The 21,389-nt window shown below is 34.3% G+C and overlaps 1 protein-coding gene across 1 annotated transcript; it reads left to right on the forward strand.

Moving 5' to 3' along the window:
* The first annotated feature begins 10,327 nt into the window (after positions 1-10,327).
* On the forward strand, positions 10,328-12,973 carry LOC147079994 (uncharacterized). Its single transcript, XM_085955058.1, has 3 exons — positions 10,328-10,726; positions 11,612-11,706; positions 12,591-12,973. The coding sequence occupies exons 1-3, from the start codon at positions 10,390-10,392 to the stop codon at positions 12,936-12,938; spliced, it is 780 nt and encodes a 259-aa protein (XP_085811184.1). The 5' UTR covers positions 10,328-10,389; the 3' UTR covers positions 12,939-12,973.
* The last annotated feature ends 8,416 nt before the right edge of the window (positions 12,974-21,389 follow it).

A 21,389-nucleotide genomic window follows, 5' to 3' on the forward strand; every position in this document is an offset into this window, starting at 1 on the left:
AATATTATTTCCATAAAGCCTTTGGATTGTTATATTATTGTGTTATTTCTGAGATACAAATTATAATTAACCCTGTTTTTAAATATTTATCTTATTTATAAGATACCTATCAACATCTGAAAACATCATATTAGTCGTAATTTAAAACAGATTAAACCAGATTAAACAGATTAAAACAGAGCTTACAATTAATTTGTATTTTTTTAAAATACGCTCAAATAATTTTTATTTGGATAAAAGCATTTATCTCTTAAAAGTATGTTATTGTTTTTTAACATGTATATGTTCTACCGGTCGTCACGACCATGAAAATAAAATTCTGTGCACAAATTTCAAATGTAACGCAGAATGTTACCAGTTGAGTGGTCGAACGCTCTCTTTCGATCATCAAAGTTAAGCAATATTAGGAGTGGATAGTACTTGGAAGGGTGACCGCTTTTTTTTTCACACGAAAAAATAACGCACTCGAGTGGATTCGAATCACTCTTTTTTCAGTTATCAGCCGAACGCACTACCTTTGCGCCACGAGATGGGACTGCAATAGTGACGATTTTACTGTATTAATTTTGTAAAACGCTCAGTCGAAACTATTAAATAATCACTAAGCTGTACTACGTTGAAATTGAAAAAAAATAATGCACTCAGTTGGATTCGATCCAACGATCTTCGCTTACTAGCCGCACGTTCAGCCATAGACTAATATACTTTCGCTCAGCGTTCGCGCCCCGGAACGAGACTCCAATAGGTTCGTTTCTTTCAACATGAACGAAACAAATCAAATTAAACCATAGACAATATACATACAAATTGTAGTTGACCGGAAATGGTTTGAGATTTGACGTTTGGTTCAGTGTATCATTGAAAATCAAACCGTTCTCGGACCATCAAAAATGGTTTGCCATGAAACGTCAAACCAATTCGGACGATCCATAGACTAATGGCAATCTGTCAAAGTGTCGATAAGCATTATTCGTCATTTATATATCGTGAGGTGTTCATATTAATATGTTAAATATTTACACCATAGGAGTACACTTGAATTATATATATTATAGATTAATAATCAATACCTATTATTCATAAGTAACTATACGCGAACAAGACGCCGCTTTTGGTCTTATTATCTCAAAATCCAGCACTATTTATATTCTATGCAGGTTCGATTTAATATCATTACTATAATTATTATGTCAGACAAAGAATTTATTTTCATTTTATTTATATTTTGTAACGGATATTCTAAACTACAAACTGTGTTAAATCAACCCGGAATGATCTTTATACGAATTTAATATGTTTGATTGTCGTCTAAGTCACAATATCATACTGTCGAGATGAACAAGTGGTCAATTATAAAAAGCTCTAATCAAAAGTAATTTTTAAAAACTCGTCATACCTATAAATCTTATAAATTAACTAAATGGCTACCTATTTATGAAGCATTCTTTATATTTTGTATATTTAAAATGAATGAATACGACAGTTTGTTAAATTTGTATTATTGTAGACCACGATAGGAGGATTGAATGTCATAACAAGTTGACGTTTCAAATATGTTTCTGTTTTAGAGACTAATATATTATGAATTAATTTTAAGTACTCGCAACACTAATTAGTTGTCAGAAAAGCGTTTCCGTGGACATTCTACCAAACGGTTCCAAATCAAATAAATCCAACGGTGCGATTTGATTCGTTCAGTTCAGGTTCAATGATACGAACTTAATAACGACGGTTTAACGGTATAATAAGTAACGCCGAATTTCACAACTGGATTATACAACAATTTTGCCAAGGTTTTTTTAAGAAATCTACTATTAAATTAGCTACAAGTCATTTCACATTGCATATTTATTCACAATTTTGTGCTCTTATATTTTTTATATTTTATTTTATTATTTTTCAACGTTTTTCGCCTCAATTGTCTTACTAAGAGAAAGTTAACAGACAAAATAATTTTAATCACTTACATTTTATTTTGTAGCGCAATAATAATTTTGTCAGATTTTCAGTTTGATGCGTAATTTTAGTGTGTAAAATTTGGTAGTATCATGGATTTATAGTATTAAAAAAAATGTACCTTGGAGGCGCCGGGTATCGATCCCGGTACCTCTCACATGCTAATCAAGCGTGAACGCTAACCGTTTGAGCTACGCATCAGGTGAGCTTTGCCGACAAAAATAGTGTATTAAACTCTTAGTTATTGTTCGTTGAATAAATTAATTATTAATGCATGAATGTTAGATATTTCCAACAAAAAAAGTGCCCACCACCACCCGTCATATATGCACAACCGTGGATATGCACGGCCGCTTTCTATGACGCTTTAAACGTGTCTGAAAGAAGTTTAAGGGGGATGCTTATACTATCAGAGGCGAAAAGAGGCACCTAACGGAAAAATACGAAGCTTGCAATTTGAGATTTTTTTTGATAATTTATAATTTCAACTGTAGTAATTAATAAATATGTATCTGAAAACACTAAAAAGATTTTTTTTTTTTAAATTTAAAGATAAACTGGCAATCGTAAAAAAATGTAATAAAATGTGAATTCGTTGCAGGGTCATTGTAAAAAAAAAACCAAAAAATCTTTTTAATGTTTTCAGATACATATTTATTAATTAATACAGTTGAAATTGTAAATTATCAAAAAAAAATCTCAAATTGCAAGCTTCGTATATTTCCGCTAGGTTCTCTGCTGGCATGCGTCTCCCCCTTAAACCATCAAGATAACAATACATTTCAGATGCTTTTTGGGATATTACTGTATTAAAAATTCTTTATAATTCCTTAGTAAGAAGCCTTCTTGAGAGTGGGTCGATTGTTTGGGCCGGCATCAGTTGAAATATGACCTTATGGTGGAGCGAGTTCAAAAGAAATTTTTGAGACTCCTTTGTTTGAGGTTATATGGATACTATGCGTGGCTTAATTCAACTGACTTTCTCTTAGGTATGCTTACATGCTGTAGTTTAGGTAAGTGCTAGAATATATCAATATTTGGCCACATATTTTTTTTGACTTACGTATTTACGTGGTGTAAATGAGAAATCTGCCATTCTTGGTAGTATTGACTTGTGTGTCCTTGATAACTATCTTAGAAATCGGGAGCATCAGTTGTTTGTTCTCCCGAGGAGCAATTGGAAGCGCAATAACTCTGTTCAACCAAATCGCTTCGTATATTGATATATTCCATCTACGTGAGGATGAGTATAGGTCAGGGGTCGGCAAACCGCGGCTTTTTGGGTATTGGCGTGCGGCTCTTTGCTAAATTCCCAATTCACATTTTTTACAAAAAAGGTATGATAGTTGTCGTTTTAAATCCGCCCATTGCAATAGTCGACAAATTAAATTTTTCTCCATTTCATATTGACACGAGCACTTTTTAAATATTTTTTTTGGATTTAACAAGCAAATAGTTATGTAGCTCCAAATTTGTAGGTTTTGCCACCAAAATTGAGGATTTGGAGAGAGAAAAATGCAATTTTATTTCACAACACAGCTAAAACACTAACAACAAACACTAAAAGATCTACATAATAAGGTAGATACTACGATGAACAATATAAATAGCATTTAGAGAAGCCAAATAACCGATGAAAATTTGGAGTCACGCCTAAAATTGAAAACTACAAGTTACTTACCAAACATACAGACACTCTCCAAAAAAATGCTAGGAAGGTCATTGTTCACATTAGTTTTAAGGAATGCGTGAAAATTGTATGTAACTCATTTTCTGTAAAAATTATATTTATAATGTCAACAATAAAAAAACTTATATTTGCGTTAGTTTTATTTGCAATATCTTCTTCGCTTGATAAATAAACAATAATATTCACTGAAATAAATCATATTTACAAAAATATATGTATGGCTCTATAAATTTTTTTTAACCGTTGTGATACTCATATTTGGCTCTTTTGGTCCGAGAGTTTGCCGATCCCTGGTATAGGTGGACGTTGTTTTATAAATTCTTAAAATAGGGTCCACTTAGCTCATTCGGTGTGCTTCCATGCTTTATAATTTATAGATAATATTTTTTTATATAATTTTGTACCTTTACTTTACTTTTCATTCTGTTTTTTTGATACTGCATATATTTATTTCTTCTTTACACTGTTTCTTCGTTTTTAAATGTCATATTGTGAACAAATGTTCACGTTATGTAAAAAACAAATAAATTTGATTTTGAATGTCAGGAAGTGATATACTGAGTTTTCGAGTGGTATAACGAGTATTCATGATGAGGAGGGGAGAGGAAGGAGGTCCTCAATTAGTAACATTTGTTAAAGAAAATGAATCATAAATTTCGTGAAGATCGCCGTCTTGACAGTCCGTGAGCTCGCAATTTTGATCCCAGATATCAGTGTGTCTACCATACAAATGATTTTGGAAAATTGGGGAATGCAAAGGTGCTCGTTGGGTGCCCAAAATGCTGACGGAAGATCAGAAACAAAATCGTGTGAGAAGCACTTAGGTCTTTTTAAAGCTTTTGGACACATTCAAATGGGATGTCCTCCGTCATCCTGCTAATAACGCCTGACCTGGCGCCGAGTTATTTCCTTCTTTTTCTTTACCCGAAGCAACATTTGGCCGGAAAATGACCGACTCCTCGTCGGTGGAGGAAGAGATGAGAACATTTTTGAGGTTGGCAGGGCCGGAGTTCTACTAGGGAATCGAGAACCTAGTGCCACGGCTCACCAAGTGCATCAATTGTAACGGGGACTACGTAAATAGTGGGGATATGTACCTTAAATTTCGTATGATTTTTTTGTAAAAATAGTTTTTCCCGATTTTTAAAACAATAAAGGTCTTTAATTTTTGGACAACCCTCGTAGTTTCCGACGGATTCTTCAAAAATAAATATAAGGGGCGTACCTACTTCAATATCATTCTGGTTGCAAATAATGCAACATGTGTATCCAGTTTTAACAGAGAAAGTCCTGAAATACATCTTGCTTTTTCCAACTTCTTATCTATGTGAAGTTGCTTTTTCAGCATTTTTGTAGACATTGAGTCAAAAAAAGGGACAGGCTTTTGTATGTGGAATGTGTCGTCTCAACATAAACAATTTCATTCTTCTCATTGATTATAATGAATTTTATTTTTCGTTTATTATTTTGTGTATGTACTAAAAAAGGAAAAAATAAAGATATTTTGGTTGTTATTAAAGTATACTTATGCATTTTTTTTGACACAGATGTCGAAAGTTTGGGAATAACATAATAAAACGAGGGATCATTAGATAGATTTTTTTTTTGACATGATATTAACTCATGGAAAAATACATGGAATCTATTACTTACATAAATTATAAGACAGCATAATATATTAATTATTATTTAAGTGGCAGAAAACGTTAAGTCAGAACACCTTATTTTGGGATAATCGACAATTTCGAAAATCAAGTGATTTAAACCTCTCTATTTACTTTACACAATATCTTAAGCTCGGTTCAGACGGATTGTGTGCGGATGCAAGCTGTGCGTTATGATCCACGCAGAGCCAATATGCAGTAGCATCTAAATATTCATTTACACTTGTCACACCAATTATGATTTATGGTTAAACAATAGAAAATAAGTATATTTTACCACAATTTTTTTACTTACATGTTTAATTAATGACATGTAACATCGAGTGTCAACAGCTTTAAAAACTTGGTTTGTACAGTCTGCTACTGAGATGGTACATCGCAAAGAGAGCTCATTATCTGTATAGTAATGACTGGAGTGAAATTTGACTTGATGCGGAATGTCTGGGACTCACGACTACATGATTCATGGCACTTTACGAAGCACCTCTCCCCTAAGTGCCATCTGCAGAGTACCCATATACAGGATGCTAGCATGACCTTGGATGATGCAAAGAATCTGACTAGCGATGATGTGCTAGACAGGTTAAAAAAGAAGCTAATTTGGCAAGAAAAATGCTAAAATCGTCTTTAACTACTAACTACTACTACTACTACTTACTAATCTACAAATAATGCAAAAAGCGTTATAGGTAATCAAAGATGTTTGTGTTTATGTTGCATAGAAAAATGGCACTTATGAATTATGAAAAATTGAAACTTGATTCAGCGATTTTGATAGGGAAACCGCGAAAGGCTTCATCTTGTAAAAAAGTTGCTTCAACATCTTTGGTTATAATCAACTCATTGATTCAACGGAAAATTACAGTTCATTTGTTTCAAGTGTTCGATATTTAAATTTGTTTTTGTGTCTGCATTAAAATGGAGTCAGACACCTCCTCGCATATCGTGCCGCTGTGATACTTTGTAATATTTCATGACTAACTTTCATCTCACATTTCTTTTCTTAATTTTACTATAACACTTATAATATACTTTTGCTTTAAATGAACGAATAATAATATTATAATAATGCTTTTTTTCCCTTTGCATTGAATGTTCTGTGACTCCACTACTTCTAAATGTCTTCATGTCCACTCCGCATCGCAATGCACGGAGTGAACCACGTGTACATCAAGGGTAATATCTGAAACATCAGAAATCACAATGAATTATTGAAATTCGACTGTGTCATGCGTTACCAGATCAAGTGACATGTCCAAAAAATGTGTTGTGAACTAAGCGTTTGGACTATAACTAAATAACTACAAGATAAAAAGAACTTTGTATATACCACATTTTTAAATTTGTACTTGATATGAAGTAAATAAAAAACAAACAAACAAATATAGAATACTGAAATGTCATTTTGACATTTCATTTTGATTTCCATAGTAACGCACAATAATTATTTTAATAATTTTGTTGCTAGGACCACCCCTTAGCAACCAATAATAGTCTTACGAATTTTTCTGAAATAACTTTCCATACAAAACAGAATTAACTGAAAATGAATTAAATTCTGCTTAAATATGGCTAAAAGTAATAAAAGAATGCATTGGTATATTTTCTTCAAATATTATTGACTTACATAGAATTCAGTATGGTTTCTGTCGTTGCGATTTATAGTTGGCTTTTTATTATAAAGTATATATTTATTATTTATTATAAAGCAATCATTATTTGTAGGATGTTTATCACACTTGAATGGTCAAAGACATAGCTTAGTCTTAGAGTCTCTTTAGAATTATCTTCAAATGTGTTAATCTTGCCCATTTTTTTAATAATAAAATGCCTAATTCTTGTCAAATTTGGGATCACAGAGATTATCAATATAATTTTTTATCGTAAATATTTCACTATAATAATGTCGATATAAATTATACTGATGGTCTTATAAATGCGTTTAAAAATTAATAAACGTAAAAAATCTTAACACCACTGCACAGTTATGTACTGAAATATGACTATATTCTAAAACATTAGAGCGAGAGGTTTAAAAGAATACTATTTTATGTAATAAAAAATACTTTATGCAGTCATCAAATGTAACAGATAATAAGGCTTCAAAATTATATAAATAGATTATCTACAACGTTTAAGGTATGTCCAGGATCATGCTTTGAAAATAGAACAAAAGCTTCATTTTGACCTACGCTGAGCATGTACCCCCTTAAGACGCAATGTGATTGATTACCACCGTTAATTGTTTAATTAAGTTCATTTGGTTTTACGTTGTTTAGTTTAAAAATAATAAAAATACATACCTTTTCCGGTTATCATACGGTTTCCATTATGATTGCTTCTAATGTCCGAGGGGCAATAGCACAAAGAAACTTCAAGTGTTCCAAATCCATGCCAGACGCTAAATATCTCAATGTTATAGAAAGTCTCTATCCAGCAAGAATCGCTCCGCACATTGCTGTGTCTTGCTTTACGATGTTTGGCCGAATTAGCTCTAACAATGTGTCAAAACATTCTTGGTCCATTTTGAGGAAATTTTTGGAAGTAATCGTCTGGTTCAAAATCTCACAAAACTCATAATAAATGTTCGTGAGTGAAGCGGCTTCTCAGCTTATGAGTCTCGACGGGGTGTCACATAAAAAATCTGCCCTGCCTATATGGTGAAATTAGTAAAATACCCAGAATGATAGATTTTATGGTACCTACCTACAAGTCTTGTTTGCTGGTGATTCCACTGTGGCATACTTCGTATTCGTCTCTGCAGCTGTGGGTGTGGGTTTGATCCCGTTTAAAAAGGACATTATGTTCTTTCAATGTGTTTGATCAAGGTCAAAAACCAAATTAATTGTGCTAATGGATAATAATCATTCCTCGTAACAATGTCAATTATTATCAACTGAACATGACGCTTTCTATATTTACTCTTAGTTTTTAAATTATTGTATTTGAAATAATATACTGTAGGTACCGATATCGCAGTATTAAAAAAATCCGAAAGCTCATCAATGCATAATATTACTATTATAATAATACATAATATAAGAATACAATATAATCACAAAAACACAAGGTTTGATGTAGGCACGTACTGTCTGTAAAATATTAGATATTATTGTTGGGCTCACTCTGTGAAGGGGTCCATTTATTATATTCTGCTTATGGTGCATTTGTGATTTAATTTATATAAGTACGTTATTTACTTGCATAATTAGTATGATTATTATTTTTCTGTTGACTTCTTTTAATTTCAATGGTATTTAAAAAATGTGCATACTTTTTACTTATTATAAAAATGTAATATACCTTACTCACTTTTTAGGATGTAACTTGGTGGAGTTTAAGGTGAAGCCTTTACTGAGCCCTTTTTAAAGAGGAACCTAGCGGAAAAATACAAAGCTTGCAATTTGAGACATTTTTTTGATAATTTACAATTTCAACTGTATTAATTAATAAATATGTATCTGAAAACGTTAAAATGATTTTTTTATCTTAAGTCAAAGATAAACCTACAATTTAAGAAAAACGTTATAAAATGTGAATTTTGTTTATGTCCCCACCTTTCTCCCAAGCAATGGTCTTGTTAGATCAAAATATGTTCAGTGATATTATCGGAATCTGTAAAAAACGTAACATAGTTTTTAGAATTGTGATGCTTAAGGCTATACCTCAGTTGAGGCACGGTCTAAAAAGATCATGGCTAGGCGATGCGTAGATTGCGGGTCGCGGGTGCAAATGACGCATGCCAAACGAAATATAATTTGTCATTTAAATCCAACATGCGTCCTTTTAATGTTCTATTTATTGTTCTATTAGTAACAATACTAATATATTCATTGACATGTAGTGGCAGTACCTGAATGACACATTTTAGATCTAGAAAATAAATTACAAAAATATGTATATATCAGTACGCAGTGACATACTGAAGCAAACTGCTACAAGCGAGACTGAAATTTTGGCCTCTTACTTTCGTATTAAATTTAATGTAATTTTATTACATACTATTCGCATTTTATTATTTTTGGAATGGACACATGCAAGCAAATTTATAATAAACTGATATATTATATACTGCACTGCTCGCGGAACCCAGTTGGGTGAAGCATAATATTATGTTATATCAAGTATAATATACAATTACCTGTTCCATGGCCCCCACATCTTGAAGCGGGCCCCCCGTCCACTAAGGTTAAAGGCAGTGTGACGCTCTATAGTAGCGTTTTTGGTGTTCGAGGTAAAATTAAGGGTATTCAGTGTATCAACAAACAATAACCAAATAATGCAATTAATTACACAACCACATATATGAAAATGTTAATACGCCTGAAGGAAATTGCAGGCGATTTTTTTACGATTAGGGCAAATTTGTGATGTGCGTTTATCTCACCTATCTGGTCAATTCCCCAGGCTAGAGCCCTGTCAGTGTCCCCTTTGTGGTGGCCATGGTGATTTCCAAAATTCAGTCCGATTTTGGATTACTTATCGTGTAACCCACGGTAAGTAATACCACCTCTGGTATTACTTATCGTGGGTTGTTAGACAAATTAATTATTTTTTGTCAATTTTGAAATGAGTTTCTGTGAATGAGAATTAGTTACTTTTACCTGTATACCGATTTTTTTAAATTTTTCCCCCCTTTTTAATAGGCAAAAAAGTCGTATTTTCACAAAATCTAGCGTTTTTTCTGCCAAATAGCTTGTTTTCATACCCCGTCTAGCATGTTTTTGTCAATGACAGTTGGCAACACTGTATACCACCAACATAAAAAAATATCTCATGTAATCTCAATGTAACAGGTCTCATTTTAATGCCGGCGCTCCATTGGCACGTAAGTCAGACGATTTACAGTCTTCGGACTTTTTTTTCGCGTGGAGCACCCCAGGTCTGCGGACTTTTTAATCCGCAGACCAGGCTCGTTGGATTTCAAACATGTTTGATATTTTACTCGCCGAGCCGCTGAAATTCGTACGTTCACCACGCTTTACCGTCACATTATTTATATCTATGCCGACGGACGACAGCGCCATCATTATTTTACTGTCATTCAAAGTGTTCGGACATCTCACATCGATAACAACAATGGTAGATCTACGAGTACATTCGAAAAGTTTCTTGGAAGATTTTATTAGTTGTTTTAAAGACAACCCATCGTTGTGGAAGACGACCAGCCCACTATACAAGAATCGTGATGCCAAGTCCTTGGCGTATGCGGAACTTTTGGAGATTTTAATCAAGGTGGAGCCGCAGGCAAGGGTCGACGATGTTAAAAAGAAAATACAGACATTGAGGTCGGGTTACAGAAAGGAGAGAAATAAAGTAAGGACATCATATCGAAGCGGAGCCGGCACAGACGCAGTTTATCTACCCAAACTGTGGTACTATAAAAATTTGGAGTTCTTGAACGACCAAATGGAAGGTACGTAGGAATGCTTTAAAGCTATTTATTATACACGTGCAGATTATGAAATTGTCGTACCTAGCTCTGAAAGTGACATCGCATTAGATTAGCTACTATTAAGCAATTAAAACATACAGCTATGAATCATTTCTAGTCACAATAAAATTTCTTATTCTTTGCCGAGGTAGGTAATAAATAATAATAATATATAGGTACGAGGGAATGCTTTAAAGCTATTTATTATACACGTGCAGACTATGACATTGTCGTATCTCTGAAAGTGACATCGCATTAGATTAGCTACTATTAAGCAATTAAAACATACAGCTATGAATCATTTCTAGTCACAATAAAATTATTTATTCTTTGCTGAGGTAGGTAAGAAATAATAATATATAGGTACGATCATGGCGGTGGAAGCGCGGCTTATTGAGTCGTGGTCGGGTCCCAGGTTCAAATCCTGGGTCTGACAAGTACACATTGAATTTCAATTTGTGTATGAGTCAGAGTATGGACCTAATATGTTGAGCAAGTGGCTGACATCCATTTCTCGTAAAAACAAAATCTGTCAATACAAACCTCCACTCCGTGGAGGTCCATATTATGATCGGACATGGTTGAAAGAAGAAGAAAAGAAATGATCATAAAATCAAAAATCGCTCGAGTTAGGTTCCTTCAGAGGCAATCAATAAATCGTCAATCATCAATCAAAATTAATGGTACAGTTTGGTTATGAGGAATACAGCGGAAAACACATTTTGAAAATACCCGATATACTGGATTACACCAATTATACCAATATCAATATTAACCGTATGAAGAAATGGGTACTTAGGGGAGAGATAATAAAAAACAAGTTTGAGTATTATGTTGTATTTTAACAATTTACATTTTGTTTTACAGAATCGAGCTCAATATCCAGCATGGTGGACGATTTGGAAAACATGTCTCCTGATGAGAGTTACTCCAACTCGTTAAACAACGAAGATTGTATTGAGGTAAAACATTTTAACTAAATTGTTACATTGGTTTAATTTATCTACTGCTTATCATACTTTCTTGCCATGTGACAGCCCCGGTAGTATTAAAATATTTTTCGAAATCTCCTCGCGCTTTCTTAGCATTGGCAGTCGAGTTCCGATTAGTCGTTGCTTCCAAAGGCGCTAAGGTGTCCTGTGACCTCAGTCCGAGCTCTATTAAACCTGTCTCAGGATTTTCCCTATCAAGGTCATGAGAAGGAGTATAAGTATGTGTTGATTTGCGACGAAGAAAGTTGTGCAGCACACAGCAGGCTAATACAACTGTATTGATATTTTCAATTTTCATGTTTATTGGAGCTTGAAAAATGCGGAATCTAGCAGCTAAAATGCCAAAAAAATTTTCTATAATTCGCCTGGCTCTGCATGTCCGATAATTATATATTCTTTTACTGTGATTTAATTGCCTTTGTGAATACGGCTTTATGAAATCGTTACGTAATGCAAAGGCTTCATCGCCAATATAAACAAATGGCAGTGCATCAGAATTAGCAGTAGGTTTTTTTGGTGCAGGTATTTTTAATCTGCCTTCGTCTAAACGTTTGAAAAAATCAGATTTTCTCAGTACGCCTCCATCAGAAATACGTCCATTTGTTCCAACATCAACATAAATAAATTCATAATTAGCATTTGCAATCGCCATCAAAACAATGCTGTGGAAATGTTTGTAATTATAAAAGTGGGAGCCGGCGCCTGCAGGTGGCACGATTGCAATGTGTTTCCCATCAACTGCGCCCAGGCAATTTGGAAATTGCCATTTACTATTAAATTCTTCTGCAATCGTCTCCATTTCTTCGTGCGTATCAGGGAACTGCAACAAAAAATAATCAACATTTTATTTACAGATAGAATATTCGCCTTCAACATCCACGTTGTCGACTACTCCAAGGTCGAATCTCAATAGAGCACCAAAACCCCCATCGTTCAAACGAAAAAAATCGAATGATAGCGCCAACAAAGTGTTAGAATTAATCACCGACAAACTAAGCAAGACTGAAGATGAATTTGATGTTTTTGGCAAAATGATGGCCATGAAACTACGATCGATGTCACAGGGACAAAGATTGCTGGCCGAGAAGCTGATGCATGAAGTTGCCTTTATGGGACAAAGTGACAAAATAATGCCAGCAACTACTGTTCATACTCAACCAGTTTATCGTATATTAAGCAAAAATGTACAAAAGCCGGTATAATAAATTAATGTTTTTTGTATGAATAAATATCTTGTAAAAATATTTGTTTTTTTGTTTGTTTTTATCCCTATAAACCTTAGCTTAAGCGATACAACAAATGGTAAGTATTTGAGCTATGTTAGCAAACCTATATTATTATGTGGCCTCATTTAGAAATCAAATTCCATGCTTGCTTTTCGAAGAATATGACTAGTATTACAATACATTCAACAGGAATAATTAAGCAGCTTGCTTACAGCCTATATGGAGAGTCCTGGCTAGGTACAGCATTCTAATGGTCTATTGAATATTTAGCATGTCAACGATGGCCTTATTTGTGACTATATATATACCTATCTCAAATGCATCTTGTCTGCCATTCTTATGATGTTGCCGTCTATGATTTATATAGGTAAAACAATCCACTAAACGTTCACTTTATAAGACCAACCAATGTCTACTTGTTAATGATATATTTGTAAATTTGCCCAACTTTATTAGATGACGTATAATATAATACACACCTTGAAATATTCTCCTTTCAAAACGTCAATGATGACTTGGCAAGTTTCGGGAATTATCTTGCCCAGAGTTTGTCTTCCAATCGCAGTTCTATAATGCAAGTCAGTGAATGTTCCGCCGGCAGCCAAAAATCGCAGGGTTGCACATAATCTATCATGAGGAGAAATAGCTTCCCTCATCATAGTATTTTTTTTTTAATTGCGGAAATCGCTCGGTTGCAAACGCAATTCTCGTATTAAATTTGTGTGGGATAATGTCGTTCGTTTCCTTATCCAATGTTTCACCCAGTATTTGTGTACCCTTTGCTTCGTTATTACATTATCTGCCACCCAATAACCCAAAAAACATAAAACGTCGGTATCATTTAACGCCATCACGATTTAACTGTCAGATATACGTATATTATCTATGCTGTCAAAGTCGACTGTTTTACTCGTCAAATTAATTATATACTCGTTTCGTTGAACGTCTGTTGGCCAGTAGCAGAACGTAGAAAAATCTGAAGACTTATTGTCGTCGGACTTTTGGCTCGCCAATGGAGCGCTGGCATAAGACTTTAATACGTCACAAACCCCCGCTACTTTTATTTTTGTGTTTATAGTGCTGTAAAATTAAAATTTTATCATTGGAGGATTTAATTCAATGATGAGATGCTTTCCGTGCCAATGTAATATTGGCACCATGCTAAATTGATATCTGACGGCTTATTTTGTCATTTGCTGGGATTAGGAGAAAGTCAGACCTTCATCAAACAGTGGATCGGTAATAGTTGATAAAGATTTTATTTTTATCTTAAAATAGTTATCAGTGAATAAGAGTATTAGCCATACTGATGTCCACACAAATAGAAGTATCTTTTTCTGATATAATAAAAATATGAGAGTTACCATGCTGGATCATCGATAATGCGAGAATCCGACTCAATGACACATTTAAATAGCGTGTTAATTATAACGAATGGCCAAGTGAATGAGAATCTGCATACTAGCGAACTGCACTTTTGACCAAAGATGAAATTTTTATGGCATTTTGTTAAAAAGCATGTTTTATCGGGGTCTCAAATTTCAGATTTAACCTGTTGCACCCCGGGGACAGTTTTACGGTCTTTGCGGAAAAAAAGTCGCCGCGTACAAGGTCTTGAAACGCGGAAGTTAATGGTGCAACCCCCATTTTTATTGAAAATGTTGCTGAAATGTGAACATTTAAAAAATACTGGCGTTTATTTCAGCTTGATCGGAGATCAAATGGCAAAGTTAGATGCAAATAATTGTGTTATTCAAATTAATAACCGGCAGGTTGGCGCGGGCAACGTGTTACGCATAGATCGGAATGCTTCACTCACGGACAATAATTGTATCTAGTGGCATCAGAGCCAGGGTGCGTGGTCGGGGTCCCGAATTTCAGTTCTAACTCGTTGCACCCCGGGGACGCATCAGAGCCGGAGTGCGTGGAAGGGGTCTCGAATTTTAGTTTTAACCCTACACTGCATACTGATGCCATTTGGCATCATGATATTTTAATGCAAATATTAATAACCCCCTCTATGATTTCGTTTTTGAAATGTTTTAGTATTTTTCATTAGTAAATGTTCTAATTATATAGTAGTACAGTTAATTAACAGATGTCTCCAACTTAATACAATTCTTAAAATAATGTCTGACAGAAGCGAAAGTGATTGAACCTGAAATTCGCCTGTTTCAAATATACCTTTTAGCCAAAGAAAGATTCAAGAACATAAAAAAAATATTTCGTGATGCATTCAGGTATGTACTTTATGATTTTATTATAATTTTTATGCTGAATATCAAATACATAGAAATAATTGGAAAAATGTTTGTGATGCCATTTGGCATCATCATGCATTGACGTACTTTTTTTATTTGTGTACTCTATAATATACTTCAGTGATGAATTGGTTCTCAAATACTAATTTATTTTCTAGATTGCATTCCAGAAAACGAGCATTAACTAACAAAGAGATTGATAATATTTTGGAAAGATGGGACTCTTCAGAAAGCATTGATGGCCTTGATTATTCCGATAGTGACAGTGATATTGAGCCAAATTGTCGACCTTTAGAATCAGACGAGAGTGATCATGAAGAAAACGTAGATCACATTTCTCTGGGTACTGGAAATAGGTTAGACAATACAAAACACCTTCCTAGAGAAGATCCAGCATACGATAGGCTATTTAAAGTCAGACCGTTAATCACACACTTAAATGAAAGATTCACTCAAATTCCGTATGAAAAGTACTTATGTGTGGATGAACAAATGTGTTCGACCAAAGCTAGAAATTTTATGATACAATACATGCCTATGAAACCAAATAAATACGGGTTCAAACGATTTGCTTTAAAATTCGAGATTTATAGTGGACAAGAAAACAGTCTACCCAGACCAGCAATTGAAGATGATTTAGGAGCGAGCTCAAATGTGGTGGTGAGACTCTGCAGAAATATGCCAAGACATCAAAATTTACAACTATATTTCGATAACTATTATACGTCAATCCAATTATTAACTTATCTGGAAAAGGAAGGAATACATAGCCTTGGCACTGTTAGAAAAAACCAGATTCCATGATGTAAGCTTCCAGATGAAAAGGTTATTAAAAAGGCAACTCGTGGCACTAGTTATGAATTTGTCGGTACCCATGATGGTGTTGAAATATCCAATACAGCTTGGAAGGACAATAAAGTAGTGACAATGCTATCAACATTTGCCGGTGAATTCCATTCACTTCTGTAGCTCGCTTTGATAAGATCCAGAAAATAAGACTTCCTGTGCAATGCCCCCACGTGATATCTGAATATAATAACCACGTGGGTAGCGTCGATCTTCTGGATAGCTTCTTGGGCAAACAAAAAATCAAAACGAGAAGCAAAAGATGACCGATGAGAATTTTTTACCATTTACTCGATCTGAAGTCGGTAAATGCTTGGCTTTTATATGAGAGGATTTCGATCGAGAAGGGTAAACAAGAAAAAACACTTCTTAGTTTATATAAATTTCGCATCAAAGTTGCAAAATGTCTCTGCGCATCAACTTCTAACTCAGCTTTTAAAAGAGGTCGGCCAAATGGAAATTCTTTGACTCCTGAACCAGTGCGAAAAAAGTCAAAGTCATCCATAGGCCCCACCCGAAGATATATGACGAGATAACAAGTTCCACTGGCCGATGCACATATATAAGAAACTTCGATGTTAAGGATTAGGATGTAGTGGGTATTCCAGGACAATGTGTGAAAAGTGCAAAGTTGCACTATGTATTACTAAAGATAAAAACTGTTTTAAAAATTATCATATTTTTTTAAAAAATATTTTTCAATTTACACCTTATTGCATGCAGATGCCATTTGGCATCATATTGTTTATTTGAATAAAAAAATACAAAAACTTAATATTTATTTTTTTTAATATTTTTCCCTCGACTTTTACCATAATTCACAACACATATATTTTTTTCATCAAAAAAGAAAATGTCATGCATTGTAGGGTTAACCCGTTGCACCATGGGGACAGTTTTCTAATAATAAACTGAATTTGTACTACTTTTTAAGACATTTAAACGCAAAAAATGTACAAAAAAAAAATCTAAAATATTATATTTTTTACTTTTTTAAATTCAATCCTTTGCACTCTACGTAACTCCCGGACAGCGCCGGGTGATATAGCTAGTTATACATAAATAAGTATTACAAAAATGTTTGATTTATTCTTCAAAGAATATAACCACATGAATGAACCCAAAATTGTGGCTCTATCGCCATATATCTATTCAAAATGGATTTTCAATTAAACCTACGGTGAGTCTTAAAGATGTTTATATTTCTTTTGAAGAAAAAGAAATTCAAAGACACCTTTTGGAAGACCACATACAGGAAGCAGCTGCAATTAAATAAGATCGATAAAACTCTTGCAAAAGAAAAATTTACCAGTATAAAAGTAATAATAGTTGACTTGGAGAAATGTTTACCTACTTCATATAGTTTCCATCTGAGAAAATTGTAGACCACTAACCTCTCTATAACAGAACATCAAAAAAGATGCTGGACGGTATGCAGATAGTTTTGACTCCATGGGATTGGGTTCAGTTTGTAGGGACATGTAAAAGAAACAAGCCTTTTATAGTTATTAACATGGAGTTAAATGATATAAACAATTATTGCACTTTGTAAGCATCATCTACAGCTCCTTTTGTGGCTCGAAAAAAGAATATTGATGGCTCACCTTTTTTTTTATTTATTTCTTAAGATGACGCTGGTTATCTACGTTATAAGGCGAAGTTCTCCGATGAAGATTTCCAAACTGTGGGCCTCCGACCTCCTCGCTTGCCGTAAAACACCGCAAACTTTTTAAAAGCTGACAAATTTTCCCCCATAGATACCAAGTCGCAATGGCCGGCCGGTCCAACTGAGGGTCGAACCGACTTGAGAAGCTCTTCCATTTCAACCGACATATGGGAACACTCCCAAAGGATGTGATCGGCATCCTACAATTCGGCACATAAGCAAGTCAGAGATTCTATTAGGCCAAGCTGACAGAGCTTCGAGGCAAAACTGTGTCCGGTTAAGATCTGCAAACTATGAAACAATGGATATCTCGAGAATTTCAAGAATTTTATGATAGAATTCCACATAATTCCTCATCAGCTGATATCCCAGAGAATGACCAGTAATTATTCTCAATGCGTTGATTTTTTTCTAGAGCAATAATAAATTTCAAATAATGTTGTACTTATGTAAATTAAAAAAATATATAATTACTTTTCAAATTTAGACTTATTGATATATTTTGTGTATTTATAATAAAATAATTATTGATTATATGATGCACAAAAAATAAAAATAATTTATACCTATGTGGACTTCCGTGTATTATCTATAGGTGAAGTATTGCTTAGTGGTACTTCCGCATTATGTGTTAGAACATAAAACACGGAAGTCCATTAATCTATTAATTGAGGCGTCTAATTACAAAAAGCGACAGGTCCACAATTCGAAATTTGTGGGAAACAATGTTTTTATGTTTCAAGCTTCAATTATTTGTTTTAACGGGAGATTACTTTTTGTATTCTATGGCGAAATTAGAACCAAATGGCAATTTGTTTCAGCCGATAAACTCTTAAAATTATTCTAAATGACTTGGTCTTTCTATCCATAATATGGTCAATAATAAATTTAATTATGAATGATACAGCTTACAGACTATAGTTATTAAAAAAGTTATAGAGTTTCAAACATTTAACCTACACGAAAATCACTCCCGAACAAAAGTCCAAACGTGACTTCCGTGGTTTATCCTCTAATGTATTGATATATATATATATAATAACCATGTTCGATCCTAAGAGGATCATATTATTATGTAAATAAATTATAAAACAACGCCCACCTATACTATTTATTTAATTTAACATATTTAATTATAATGACCGATCCAATCGTTGTCGGTTTATCGATGCTCAAAGGGTCTGTGCGCGGCTACCTCGCGCAGCGATTTTCGCAAAGAAAATGCCCGGGGCAGCCTCGCATGGCTGCTCGCTCAGTCAGTACGTGGCTATTTGAAAATGAGTTTTGTAATTATGAAATAAGCATTTTATATCACAGCGTTTGATATTCTGCTTTCACAAAGAGTTTTAAAAACCTACATCATTGTTTATTTATTTATATATGGTGCATGCAACTATTATAGTTATATTTAAAATATGGCCATACAACGCTTACTGGGCACCTACACACAAGGCATAGGTAAGAATATCCCAACTCTCCATGACTCCAATTCTGTTTGATTTTTACATTTTGTATATATATCAATTGTTTCATGATATGCGTAAACTTTATATATAAAGAATTTTTCTCGGGTATACAAGAAGGCGATGCGAAGAGTGATAATGTGAAGTATGAGATTATAATATGTAAGTATTTTAATTTTGTTGAGACGAATAAAATAAATAAAACATAAAATTTATGAGGATTTCACATTCACAAAGCTGTGGATAGACAGGGACGATAATGAATGTAGGGGAGAGTGGGTTATATTTTTTTTACCATAACGGCCAATGGGTCACAGTGAATCATTTCGTTTTGGGTCACAGTGGATTGCTGATCCAGTGTAACCCATGAAGCTAATCTGTTCTTTGTTCGTAGTTAAAAATGCCTCGCAATCGAGTAAGGAAAACTACTGTCCGACAAGAAGATCTAGGCAATAACCGGAAGTTGCTAGTGCGTTTAAAAGTGGGAGGAGCTTGTTAGTTCACAGTTTTAACACGTGGACAACTCGTGGCTAACTGGAAGGCGCTTCAATCGGAGTGCGGTTAAAAATGGGAGGAACTTGTTAGTTCACAGTTTTAACACGTAGCCAAGAAGATCCTGTTGGACAGTAGTATCGGACTTCACACTGAATAACAGATGAGAAACCAAGCCAAATGTGCCCGATATTGCCACGGTTGCAATGCACGACATTAAGATGATTTTACCAAAATCTAAGTTTTCTGGCAACACAAAGAGAAAACAATCTATGTATCAAACTATCAATTCGACATTAATTTTTCCAGCATTTTAAATTATAAAACTGTTTTGAATATGTAATAAAAGACTATGTATCTAAGAGTACAAATAAATGAGTAATAATATGGAAATTGTTGTCTTTTACTGTATTTTTTTTATAGATCCAGTATGTCCCAGTCGATTCACTGTCACCCATGTATTGATCCAAAGTGACCCATTCCCGGGTCACAGTGGATCATTCCCATTTTTTTTAAAGTGGTTATAACTTGTAAGTTTAGGTAATACTCGCCAATAAAAGCCCTTTTCTTTGAAGATTAGATACTCATATTATGATTTAATTTCAGAGATTAATTATTTGGCCATAAAATTTGGAATTGCAAGACTTGAGAAAAAAAGTGATCCACTGTGACCCACACTCCCCTACTACAATTTCACTGAAACAATAGTCGGGTGCTGTAACAGTATGGGTATAAATATTCAACAATAGAATGCATCAAAATATTTATTGTGGGTAAAATTATTGTATTATATAATATCGGCAAATATTAACATGTTCCGGTACGAATGCCCAATATCATTTATGGCAGTGTAACCCTTGGCGGGTCTTGACCTCCTTTAAAAACTTCCTCCATCCTGGACGATCGAGCACTGACAATCTCAAGTTGCTTTGACAGAGCATTCTTAAATCTCCTGGTGCACAGTCCAGCCATCTCAATTTCGGCCATGAATGTCTTCTTTTGCCCTCGGGGTTCATACATAACCCGCCATGCTGGTATATCCTCCGGCATTATATGAACTAGTATAATATGTCATATCTTTTCTTATATATATATACATTTTTTTTTCTTATGTCAGAATCCGGTTGGCTTGAAGAACTGGCTAGCCAGGTTTAAATTCGCATGAGGCATCCGCAGAATGTGGCCTGGTACTCAAAGCTCAGTATACAGTTACTCTGAGCCTTCGTAAAGTGCCTAAGTCTAAGACGTTCACAACATGACACAGAAATGTACAAATGGACGTGAAATCAGTACATATTTTTTGCGGTGTTTTTGCGATCGATATTACAAAAACTTAAAGAATCCATCGTTGGCAATAGATATCGATATAAACTTCAAATCAAAAGTCAGCATGGAATATGACGTCTGCGAGCTTGATGTAACCATGGAAAAAAACGTTTGCGAATCTTCGTCATTTTTTGAACATACCATTTCTACGAATCCCGTGTTGCGAACGTATTCCAAATAGAGTAAATCAGGAGCGTCCATGGTACAGAAACCAGTGTTGTATGAAGAGGATTTAGATATTATGATGACTGATGACAACGGCGATTTTTCACCATTGATCGTTGAGCGATCCAACGAAGTCATTCAGAAATACACACCTTCCGGAAGACGCATTGTTGACATTGCCTATTTTATCGAACAGGTGAAAGAAATC

Source organism: Rhyacophila brunnea, unplaced genomic scaffold (genome assembly GCF_057557595.1).
Source record: "Rhyacophila brunnea isolate RB1 unplaced genomic scaffold, BYU_Rbru_1.0 scaffold_1, whole genome shotgun sequence".
In the NCBI taxonomy this organism is placed as follows: Eukaryota; Metazoa; Arthropoda; class Insecta; order Trichoptera; family Rhyacophilidae; genus Rhyacophila; species Rhyacophila brunnea.